Source organism: Pelodiscus sinensis, chromosome 19, assembly GCF_052426305.1.
Source record: "Pelodiscus sinensis isolate ZL-2025 chromosome 19, ASM5242630v1, whole genome shotgun sequence".
Classification (NCBI taxonomy): Eukaryota; Metazoa; Chordata; order Testudines; family Trionychidae; genus Pelodiscus; species Pelodiscus sinensis.
In genome coordinates this window covers 19,187,091-19,199,498 of record NC_143070.1, presented here as the reverse complement: position 1 = coordinate 19,199,498, position 12,408 = coordinate 19,187,091, and the positions used below count along the sequence as shown (strand labels likewise).

The 12,408-nt window shown below is 49.8% G+C and overlaps 1 protein-coding gene across 6 annotated transcripts in view; it reads right to left on the bottom strand.

Moving 5' to 3' along the window:
• The window catches only part of LOC112545673 (uncharacterized), a 39,794-nt gene extending 28,982 nt beyond the window's left edge, over positions 1–10,812 (bottom strand). Inside the window, exons 1-3 of one of the 6 annotated variants that reach the window (XR_016347343.1) lie at positions 10,585–10,798; positions 9,403–9,603; positions 6,069–6,717 (exon numbers count right to left, since the gene is read on the bottom strand). Coding sequence is in view for 1 of the 6 variants with exons in the window: in XM_075913683.2 (XP_075769798.2) it covers positions 9,403–9,634 (232 nt within the window). In the remaining 5 variants the exon portion in view is untranslated. The other 5 variants (XR_016347339.1, XR_016347340.1, XR_016347342.1 and 2 more) reach the window with 5 other exon arrangements.
• Positions 10,813–12,408: the final 1,596 nt, after the last annotated feature.

Sequence of the window (12,408 nt, the reverse complement as noted above, 5' to 3'; positions counted from 1 at the left end):
GTGAGGTGCAGAAGCAGGCTGGGAGTAGGGTGTCTTGCCAGGAGGAGGGAGCAGGATCAAGAGAGGGTGCAGTGCATGGCCAGGAGAAAGGGTGTAGGAGCAACATAGATGAAGAAGCAGGGTGTGGTGTCTGGCCAGGAGAAAAGGTGCAGGAACAAGTGTCGGAGCAACCCAGGTGTTGATGGGGAGGGGAAGTGACAGGATTGGGGTGAGGGATCTGAGCATGAGGGGGGACCTTACTTGGCTTCATGCCCCCTTGTAATAGTGGCTGCAGCCAAGCAGTCCCAGCCACCCCAGAGGGAGGCCCCGCTGTCACAATGGTGGCCACACAGTCCGGGGCCAGCCCTGGAGGAAGGCCCTGCTGCCACATGGTCTGGGGTTAGCCCCAGACATGCCGCTGCTGTGCAGCCACATACTCTGGGACCAGCCCCAGAGGCTGTAGGCACTGCTGCCGTGGCCATGTTGCCCCGGACTGCGTGGCCATGGCGGCAGTGCCTACAGACTCTGGGGAGAGCCCCAGACCACGTGCCTGCAGCAGCGGCGCCTCCAGGGCCGACCGCGGACTGTGTGGCCAGGGCACATCCAGTCCCTGTCAAGGCACCACTGAGTAGCCTCAACTCCGGCACTGCTTCCTCCATCCACAGCTTAACTTGCTGCAGGGAGGGGAATCACCCTCCAGCAGCTGTGTTGGGGAGGAGGAATGGGGCTGAAAATCCTAGAACTGCCTCGAAGTCATAATTTGAGGCCATAAGGAATTACTGGACAGTATTCCTGTGGAGTCCACTGAGGTCACTGTCCTAGGATGTGGGACTGCTGACCCGCCACTTATGGAGGAAGAGATGGTGCAGGGTGAGCACTGGCAGCTGGTTACTTCTGGCAGCAGGAAGTGTTCCACCCCTGCTCCTAACCCTCCCACTGTGTTGTTACACTATACTTTCTGCAGGAGACAAGGCATCACCCCCCACATTGGAGATCAGGCCTTGCACCACCAAGGTTGAGCAGTCTCCTGCCACCACTGCGAGGAAGAAATGTAGGGTAGTGGTGGTTGGAGACTCTCTTCTGAGGGGAACGGAGGCGCCTATCTGTCGCCCTGACAGTTCATCTCGAGAGGTATGCTGTCTGCCAGGGGCCCGTATCCGAGATGTTATGGAAGCATTGTCGAGGATTATCCGGCCCTCTGACTACTACCTCATGCTTCTCATCCATGTGGGCACAAATGATACTGAACGGATCAAGCGTGACTACAGGGCTTTGGGAGTACAGGTGAGGGAGTTTGGGTGCAGGTGGTATTCTCTTCGATCCTTCCTGTCAAAGGTAGGGGCCCGGGCCGAGAGAGGTGCATCCTGGAGGTGAATGCCTGGCTGCGGCTTCCTTGACCACGGGGTGCTCTTCCAGGAAGGACTGCTTGGCAGAGATGGAGTTCACCTTTCCAGGAGTAGGAAGGCCTTGTTTGGACACAGACTGGCTAACCTTGTGAGGAGGGCTTTAAACTAGGTTCGACGGGGACAGGTAAGTGCTGAATGTGCAGGACTGGGAGATGGGTTGGAAATGGGGGGAGACTATGGCCTATAATGGCAAGGAGAAAGGAGGGTCAGGGCACAACAGGGAGGCAAGATCAAATCAGTATCTTAGATGCCTATATACAAATGCGAGAAGTATGGGTAATAAGCAGGAAGAACTGGAATTGCTAACAAATAAATACAACTATGATATCATTGGTATTACAGAAACCTGGTGGGATGGGACGCACGATTGGAATGTTGGTATGGAAGGGTACGGCTTGCTCAGGAAGGACAGACAGGGAAAAAAGGGAGGAGGGGTTGCCTTGTATATTAAAAATGTGGAGATGAACGTAGGAGATAACCCAGAGAGACTCTACACAGCTAAGCTAAAAGGGGTAAAAAATGAGGGTGATGTCATGCTAGGAGTCTACTACAGGCCACCTAGCCAGGTGGAAGAGGTGGATGAGGCCTTTTTTAAACAATTAACAAAACTATCCAAAGCCCAAGATTTGGTGGTGATGGGGGACTTCAACTATCCAGACATGTTGGGAAACTAACACAGCGGGGGCACAGGCTATCCAATAAGTTTCTGGACTGCATTGGAGACAACTTTCTGTTTCAGAAGGTTGAAAAAGCTACCAGAGGAGAAGCTGTTCTGGATTTGATTTTAACAAATAGGGAGGAACTAGTTGAGAACTTGCAAGTGGAAGACAGTATGGGGGACAGTGATCATGAAATAACAGAGTTCATGATCTTAAGGAAATGTAGAAGGGAGACCAGCACAATTGAGGTAATGCATTTCAGGAAGGCAGATTTTGATAAGCTCAGAGAACTTGTAGGTAAGGTCCCACGGGAAGCAAGACTGGAGGGAAAAACAACTGAGGAGAGTTGGAAGTATTTCAAAGGGACGTTAAGGGCCCAAAAGCAAACAATTCCGCTATGTAGGAAAGATAGAAAATATGGCAAAAGACTAGCTTGGCTTAACAAGGAGATCTTGCATGATCTCAAAATAAAAAAAGAGTCCTATAAAAAATGGAAACTAGGACAAACAACAAAGGATGAATATAGGCAAGCAACACCGGAATGCAGGGGCAAGATTAGAAAGGCAAAGACACAAAATGAGATCAAACTAGCTACAGGCATAAAGGGAAACAAGAAGACCTTTTATAAATACATTAGAAGCAAGAGGAAGACCAAGGACAGGGTAGGCCCACTGCTCAGTGAGGAGGGAGAAGCAGTAACAGGAAACTTGGAAATGGCAGAGATGCTCAATGACTTTTGTTTCGGTCTTCACCGAGAAGTCTGGAGGTGTGCCTAACATAGTGAATATAAGCAGAGAGAGAGTAAGTTTAGACGATAGGATACAAAAAGAACAAGTTAAAATCACTTAGGAAAGTTAGATGTCAGCAAGTCACCAGGTCCTGATGAAATGCATCCCAGGATACTCAAGGAGCTGATAGAGGAGGTATCTGAGCCTTTAGCTATGATCTTTGAAAAATCATGGAAGACGGGGGAGATTCCAGAAGACTGGAAAAAGGCAAATATTGTGCCCATCTATAAAAAGGGGAATAAGAACAACCCAGGAAACTACAGACCGGTCAGTTTAACGTCTGTCCCAGGGAAGATAATGGAGCAGGTAATTAAGGAAATCATATGCAAACACTTGGAAGGTAATAAAGTAATAGGGAATAGCCAGCATGGGTTTGTGAAGAACAAGTCATGCCAAACTAATCTGATAGCTTTCTTTGATAGGATAACGAGCCTTGTGGATAAGGGAGAATCGGTGGATGTCATATACCTAGACTTTAGTAAGGCATTTGATACGGTCTCGCATGATATTCTTATTGATAAACTAGGCAAATATAACTTAGATAGGGCCACGATAAGGTGGATACATAATTGGCTGGATAACCGTAGTCAGAGAGTTGTTGTTAACGGTTCTAAATCCTGCTGGAAAGGGATAACAAGTGGAGTTCCACAAGGGTCTGTCTTGAGACCCGTACTGTTCAATATCTTCATCAATGATGTAGATATTGGGATAGAGAGTACGCTTATTAAGTTTGCAGATGATACCAAACTGGGTGGGGTTGCAACTTCTTTGGAGGATAGGGACATAATTCAAAATGACCTTAGCAAGTTAGAGAAATGGTCAAAGGTAAACAGGATGAAGTTTAATAAAGAGAAATGCAAAGTGCTCCACTTAGGAAGGAACAATCAGTTCCATACATACAAGATGGGAAGTGACTGTCTAGGAAGGAGCATGGCGGAAAGGGATCTAGGGGTCATAGTGAACCACAAGTTGAATATGAGTCAGTGTGATGCTGTTGCAAAAAAAGCAAATATGATTCTAGGTTGTATCAACAGGTGTGTTGTAAGCAAAACTCGTGAAGTCATTCTGCCGCTCTACTCTGCACTAGTTAGGCTTCAGCTGGAGTACTGTGTCCAGTTGTGGGCGCCACATTTCAAGAAAGATGTGGAGAAATTGGAAAGGGTACAGAGAAGAGCGACAAGAATGATTAAAGGTCTAGAGAACATGACCTATGAAGCCAGGCTTCATGAACTGGGCTTGTTTAGTTTGGAAAAAAGAAGATTAAGGGGGGACATGATAGCGGTTTTCAAATATCTAAAAGGGTGTCACAAGGAGGAAGGAGAAAATTTGTTCCTCTTGGTTTCTGAGGACAGGACAAGGAGTAATGGGCTTAAAGTGCAGCAAGGGAGGTTTAGATTGGACATTAGGAAAAAATTCCTAACTGTCAAGGTGGTCAAATATTGGAATAAATTGCCAAGGGAGGTGGTGGAATCTCCCTCTCTGGAGTTATTTAAGAACAGGTAAGATAGACATCTGTCAAGGATGGTGTAGACGGAGCTTGGTCCTGCCTTGAGGGTGGGGGGCTGGACTCGATGACCTCTCGAGGTCCCTTCCAGTCCTATGATTCTATGATCCAGCCCCCTGAGAAGCTTTTGCCCACCCCAGGGTAAATTCAGGTAACTAGCAAAGATTCCATGCCTGATTTCTTTGTGATAGAAATGTAGCCGTGTTAATCTGGGGTAGCTGAAGCAAAATGCAGGACAATGTAGCACTTTAAAGACTAACAAGATGGTTTATTAGATGATGAGCTTTCGTGGGCCAGACCCACGATTTCTTTGTGTGGGAGAAAAAACAGGAGTTGAGAAACAGAATGATTTAAACCCAGGCAGGACTACCATGCCTCCAAGGAATACAGAGCATGGACGTGAGCTGAATAAAGAAAAGATTGGAAGTATGTAAAAGAAAAGTGGGTCTAGTCGCAATCAGGGTATTTTTTTTCTTTATTTTGTGGTTTAGTTTCAACTGCTCTGTGTGAATCTATATCTCTCTTCTCCTCTTACCATCTAAGTTTTGTTTCTAGAGACTTTTCTGTGTTTTAATTTGCTTTCCTTAGTTGCACTATAACATCGAACAACCAAGAATGCTTTATCAATTTCATCTTTTTGTAATAAAAATCACTGTAAGGTGATTATTTGATTCGTGTGTCCTATCGTGTGTGTGGATGTGTGATCAAGACTGCAGCTTGTTTTTCTCTTTTCAAGCTCTTTTGAGGCAAAAGAGCTTGAGGTACCCCTACAGGTAGATTCAAGTGTTCACCCCTTGTTTTAGGAATGAAAGAAAATCACCTGATGGTGGCAGCTTGTTTGTTTATTTCTCAGAGGCAGGGAACCTGTGACTGGGAAGTTTTGGTAACCAGTACCTGTAGAGGCAAGGTTTTTAAGCTCTCTTGGGGACCCTCACCTTCTGCACTCAGGGTGCCAGAGTAAGGAACAGCCCTGACACCCACCATAAGGTGACGCACATGAAGAAACCTGAAAACAAAAAGCTCTAAAGAACATTGGAAAATCTGTAGATCCCCAGGAAAGAATACAGAGCAGCTCTGTGACTAAGTATTTTACTTTATTTTACTTGAGATAAGAACAATTTAGGATAAGAATTTACATGCAATGAGTTTCTTAGTGTATTAAAATTAGCTGGAGCCTATTTTTATACTAATGAAAACACTTCTGTTTATTAACATCAGTGCAAATCATTCTTAGCTGGGAGAATGACCGCTGTCCATCTCTCTTTCATTGAAAAGGGGGTGAACTTATGACCTTTCTTTGTGTAAAACTTTTACTCACAGTAATACAAATTCATTTGGGCTGTGTCTAGACTGCATCCCTTTTCCGTAAAAGGGATGCAACTTAGACACATCGCAATTGCAAATGAAGCGGGGATTTAAATTCCCCCCGCTTCATTTGCATAAACATGGCTGCCACTTTTTTCCAGCTAGGAGCTTTGCAGGAAAAAAGCGCCAGTTTAGACTGGGATCTTTCAGAAAATAAAGCCTTTTCCGAAAGATCCCTTATTCCTCTTAAAATAAGGAATAAGGGATTTTTCGGAAAAGGCTTTATTTTCCAAAAGATCTGCATCTAGACTGGCGCTTTTTCCTGGCAAAGCTCCGAGCCAGAAAAAAGCGGCAGCCATGTTTATGAAAATGAAGCGGGGGGGATTTAAATCCCCGCTTCATTTGCAATTGCGATGTGTCTAAGTTGCATCCCTTTTACGGAAAAGGGATGCAGTCTAGACACAGCCTTGGGGTTTTTGTCACTTTGGGGGTTGGTTTCCTGAGTGCTGAAGCCTTATAGCTAAGCCTTCCTGGAGCTGAACTGGTTCAGCTTCTGTGTTGCTGAGCTGGGGGCAGTAACCTCAATTCTGTGCTTTGGCTGGGGGAGAGCAGAGCTTCTGGCCCAGCAGGACAGAGTGGTAGGGAGCTTCCAAGGGTAGGAAGACGGGCGTTGGTAGCTTGATCAGCAGCACACCAGGGGACAACCCCAAGTGGATTTCTGTGATCCAATCCATCACAGAAATATCATGACCTAATTTCACCTTCCACCTTCAAAACCCTTCCCCAGAGGAGAGAGTCCATCCTTCTCTGCTGGGAAATATTGACAAACCAGTGTAGTATGTGAACCCCTTCTGCTTATTGCTAAAAGAAGCCAGCCTAGCAGGCTCCAAATGGGCTTTGGCAACAGTCATGCAACAAACAAGTGTGTGTGTGTGGGGGGAGGGGGAAGGGGCGGGGGGTTTGGGTGACAGAAAGGCCCCCATGTCCTTCCTGCTAAGATCTCTGTTGAAATTGCTGAGAAGCTTGTCTATGTGCCCTCAGGGGTGTGTCTGTCAAGGCGCCAAGGCAGGCAAACTCTAAACAAAAAAAAAAAGTTACCTGGTTGGCTGATGGCTGGCTCCTGCCTCACCTTCAGGGTTGCTCACCTAGCAAGTATTCCTTGAATGATGTGTTAGTCTAGTACTAACAAATAAAGAGGGATGGAAGATTAGAGGTAGATGGATTCTTCAGGAGGAGCTTGTCAGGGACTTTCCCTCTGGATACATAAAATCATAGGGCTAGAAAAGACCTCAGGTGGTCAACTAGTCCTACCCTTTACCCCACTGGTCACCAACCAATAGATTGGGATCTACTGGTGGATCTTGGAGCCTCTGACAGGTGATCCTAACTGATTTGGTTATCAAACGCCAGCACTTTAGCTGCCCCCCCCCCAATGCTGTGCATCTCCTGCCCTTTGCCTTGAAGCTGTCCCCTCATGAGCCTCCTGCTTTCTGTGCAGGGCAAGGGAGGGAGGAGGGGTGTTGATGTCAAGGTGCCCACTCTCCCACCCTGTATCTTATCTCTGCAGAGAAGAGGCACAGCAGGACTTGGGATGGAGTTTGCTGGCTGCTTTTGGAGGGCCAGGGCAGGGGTGAGCCTGCCTTAGCCCCCCTGCACCACCATCCAGGAGCCACCTGAGGTAAGTAATGCCCAGCTGGAGCCCACATCCTGAAATCCTATGCCAGTTATGAACCCCTCCTGCACTCCAAGCCCCTACCCTAGCCCTGAGCACCCCTGCATCCAAACACCAATCCAGAGCCTGCACCTAGAACCTCATCTAGCACTCCAATTGCCTGCACCAAGATCAGCCCCTCTCACTCCAAATCCCTTAATCCAAGACCAGAGCCTGCACCCCCACCCTCTGCCCTAGCCTGGGGAACGTGAGGGAGGATGGAGTGAGCAGAGGAGGGCCTCGGGAAAGGGGCACAACATAGGCGGGACAAGGGTATTTGGGTTTGAGGTAGATCTTGGATTGCACTTAAATTCAAAAAGTGATCTCATGCTTAAAAAGGCTGGAGACCCCTGCTCTACCCCTGCTCTACCCAAAGCAGAACCAACCCCAACAAAATCATCTCAGCCAGGATTGTGTCAAGTCAGGACTTAAAAACCTCTAAAGATGGAGATTCCACCACCTCCCCAGGGAACCCATTCCAGTGCTTTACCACCCTCCCAGTGAAATAGTTTTTCCTAAACTAGACCTTCCTCAGTGCTCCTTGTTCTGCCATTGGCCGCTTCTAGCCCTCCCCTGCTCAAGAATCACACTCAACTTCGGGAATTACTGATGTTTGGGAGTGTTTTACTAACCAGTTGCAGACAAGTATAAATGCTTGTAACATGGTCCTGTTTGTGCCAGCCAGCTTTTGCGGAAAAACTTGCTGTCTACACTGGCCACTTGAATTTCCACAAGAACACTGACTTCTTACTGTCTGAAATCAGAGCTTTTTGCAGAAATACTATGCTGCTCCCATTCGAGCAAATGCTTTTGCGCAAAAGGGCCAGTGTAGACAGCTCAGAATGGTTTCGCACAAAAAAGCCCGGATCACGAAAATGGCGATCGGGGCCTTTTTGCGCAAAAGCGCATCTAGATTGGCACGGACACTTTTCCACAAAAAAGTGCTTTTGCGGAAAAGCGTCCGTGCCAATCTAGACACTCTTTTACGCAAATGCTTTTAACGAAAAACGTTTCCGTTAAAAGCATGTGTGGAAAATCATGCCAGTCTAGATGTAGCCTGTGGGTGTTGCCAATGATCTTCCCTTCCTCACAACCCTGGAGAGCTGGGATCCACAGCTCCTCCCCTCGCTCCACCCAGATCACATTAGCTGTGGAGACTGGAAATCCTGTGTGGGGGAGCAATTAATCAAGTGCTGATCTTATTCATTAAGGTCTGCGCCATTGCTGCTTCCAGAGCCAGGATCTGAGTTGCCCACCCAGAGAGGTTCCTTCCCCACTTTGTAGAGACTGGGCTCTGGCTGGTACAAGATCCCAGGACACGCTCACCTGCAGTAAAGGTGTATCCCCTCTGTCTTGGGAATGGCCCAGCTTATTCTCTGTGGGAGCCAAGTGCTCTGCTCCATTTTCTAGAGTACAACACAGCCTCCCTTAGTGCCTGTTCCATCCCCCTCTCTCAGGGCAGGACAGGAACACACTGCTCAAAGGGGAGCTCTAGTGAGGGCTGTCAGGTCTGACACCGAGGACCACAGGCAGGGCTCAGACTGCAGCTGCCACATGGCAAGTCACTAGGACTTGGAGAGAAAGAGCCCAGCAGAGCTCTAATTCCCCAAGGGCCCTGCCCACAAAGCTCCTGGCTGGGGGGCTCAGCTCACCCTGCTCTTTGGTTCAGATGCTCTACTTGGGCCAGAAGGAGGCAGAGGAAGTTCTCTGAGCAGCCAAATGAATCTTTGGCTGGCTGCCTCAGAGCCTACTATGAGCTACCCTGCAGCCCAAACTGCAGAGTGACACCTCTGGCCAACTCACAAGGGCAAGATGGTGGGGAAGCACATTGAGACCATGGCTGTGGGAAGAGCAGCCCCACTGTTATGTGCCTGAACCTGCTTCCCCTAGGAGGGGCCATGGAGGGAACAGTCTTTCACACAGAAACCAGGATTACTGGGGCTGATACTCCTGACATTGGGGGGCAGGGGGCAATGAGGGACTCTGAACCAAACCCAACTGCTCCAGAGCCCACCCAGTCTCCGACACCAGTGGGGATAGGAATCCTTACCCAACCAGCTCACAGCCTCATAATTCTCCTGCATCACATCCCAGTAGAGTGCTCTCTGCCCCAGGTCCAGCAGGGCCCATTCCTCCTTAGAGAAATACACAGCCACCTCCTCGAAGGTCACTGGCTCTGCCACAGCCATCTCCTGTCCCTTGCTCTGCAGGCCGGGGGCTGAGCTGGTGCAAGGCACGGGTGTTCTGCAGCCTGTCAGGGGGAGAAGGGTAATGGGAGACATTTCAGAAGGGGCTTTAATCCTTCATAGGGTCATTGAGCTGATTAATCAAAACTTATAGATTTGTCGATAAGGGAGGGTCACTTGCTACCCCCACTGGGTCTCTCCCCTTTGAGATGTGCAAGAACAAGCTCCTGTACATTTCAAAAGGAGAGTCCCAGGGGCTTCCCTCCACCCCACTCTCTCCCTCTGAAATGCAGAGGAGCTGCCCAAGGCTCTTGTATATTTCAAAGGGTGAAAGGTAGTAGGAACTCAGGTCAGTGGGTTCCCCTTCGGTGTCTGTTCCTTTGCAATGTATAAGAGCAGCTCACCCCATTCCTGCTGCCTCCTCTGCCCCCTGCAGAGATGGTACTAGAGGAAACCACCTTATAAGCCAGCTTCCCCAGCACAGGCTTGTGCTGCCCCCCCGTCCTGCCTCTCTCTGACAGGGGCAGTGGAGGGGGAAGGATCCCTCAAGTTCCTTGCTTAAGGGCTAGCTGACTAGTCGCTTACAGCCCTAACCCTTCCACCCCCCCCCTCCACTCTGTCCTTGTTGACACCCCTCAACTTCGGGCAAATGCTTGGGTCCCGCTAGTCCATGCACCGTGCCCACAAGCTGCACCCCAAATCCATGTTCCCGTCTCTCTGCACCCGGCCTGAGGTTCGGCATCCCCGCGCCAGCAGCGAGGGGAGCGGGTGCTGGGCGCGTGCTCCCCGGCCTGGCGGCGGGGCCGGCGCAGCGACAGCGCATGGCAAAGCCCCCGCGCGGCCGCCACTGACTGGCAGCAGCGGCCGGGCCCGACAGCCCCGCCCCGCCCGTGTCCAGCGCCCGGCTCGAGTGTTCGCAGCAGGAGCCCTTCGCGGGGCCTGGGCACGAGCCGAACAGCAGCGCGCGCCGACCCCGCCCCCTGGCGCGTGGGGCGCTGCCGCCCACCCGCCCGGCCTTTTCCCGGCGCGCGCCCTGCACTTGCAACCTGCATGCTCTCGCCCGGGAAGCCCAACCCAGCTGGGCTGGGGCGTGGCCAGGCAGCTCCCGGTCTGAGCTATGCCCTGGCGCTGACCCGGGACTGGAGTCCCTGGCCGCTGCGCACGAGCGGCCTGATCCCCCCCGCGCCATTCCGTACGGCCCCGGCCGAGTTTTCAGTGCGTCCCCCCCGCTCCGCCAGTTACTGCGCATGCGCCTCGCGCCATGTGGCGCGAGTTCTGAGGGAATCGTTTGTGTAGTACTCGCCGGGCTGCTGTTTCCGCTTCCGGGCAGCGCCGTGGTGACGGGAGGGGCGGGGCGGGGGCAGAAGGAATGGGAGGAGTCGACGTGAGGCGGGGAGGGGCAAGGGGCGTGTGGGTGGGGGGAGCAGGTGACGTCTCAGATGGGGCGCTAAGGGGAGCGGGGTTACCCCACTGCGGGTCCCCTGCTTATGGGCTAATCCAGGGAAAATCCATTCAAATGCCTTGATGGGAAACCCTTCGACTAGTTAAATTTAAAATCCCTGGTTTAAACCCTTCCCTGCGCATTTGCCACCCACTGGGCTGCAGGGAGTGGAAGTCACCTCTTGAACAGTAAGTTGCCAAAACTCTGGCACAGGCGTCAGGGCAGAGGGATCGCAGGCCCGTGTCGCCCCTCACTAGTCACCTCTGCTTGGCAAGTGCACTTTTAAAGGCTGTAACTGATAACCCATTGGGAGGGAGTTGCAAGTGCTTTGGACCACACGCTAAACACAGTAGAGAACACCTGCCGAAAAAAGAAAAAGCAGCAAACCTCATTGTTGTAGGTAAGACACAAGGGCTGTGTCTAGACTGGCATAATATTGCGGAAATACTCTTAACGGAAGTTAAAAGTGTTTCCGCAAAAGAGCGTCTAGGTTGGCACGGATGCTTTTGCGCAAAAAGTGCTTTTGCGCAAAAGCATCCGTGCCAATCTAGACGCGCTTTTGTGCAAGAAAGCTCCGATGGCTATTTTAGCCATCGGGCTTTCTTGCACAAAAAAATAAGGTGCCTCTTGACACTGGCCCTCTTGTGCAAGTATTCTTGCACAAGAGGGCTTATCCCTGAGCGGGAGCGTGAAAGTATTTGCGCAAGAAGCACTGATTTTGTACATTACAAAGTCAGTGCTCTTGTGCAAATTCAAGTGGCCAGTGTAGACAGCTGGCAAGTTTTTGCGCAAAAACACCTGCTTTTGCGCAAAATCTTGCCAGTCTAGACGCACCCAAGAAGCAATTTTTATGCTGTACTCCATGCTGATTAATCCTCAACTGAAGTATTGGCAAGGAAGCCTGAAACATGACAACAATCACTGGGTCCACTGGAATTTGCTAGAGTGTTTTACATTAGCAGTTTCTGACACTTTAGTCCAGTGTTTCCCAATCAGTGATACGAGTACCCTTAGGGATACTTGAAGTCTGGGGGATACGTCAACACAACTGAAATTTGGAGAAAACTGAAATTTGTGTGTCTGAAAACTGTAGATTCTGGGGGTACTTATAATTGTATTTGTTTAAAGGGGTACTTTATAAAAAAAAGGTTGAGAAACACTGCTTTAGACTACACTGCTCCCTATAGGACTGTGCTACATTTGGTAGCAATGTCTGATAATAGGCAGGGAGCAGTTCTATATAAAGAACTGTATGGAACTGCTCTCTGTAGGATTGTGCTACTTCGGGTAGCAGTTTCTTATAGGACTAGTTTCTTATGCTCCACTAATCACAATGTGCTACCCAAAGCACATTGCTTACAAGGGAGCAGCTTTCTACACACCACCCAGATCTGGCTTCTAGCCTCGCTCCCTTCAGTCCCATAATCCC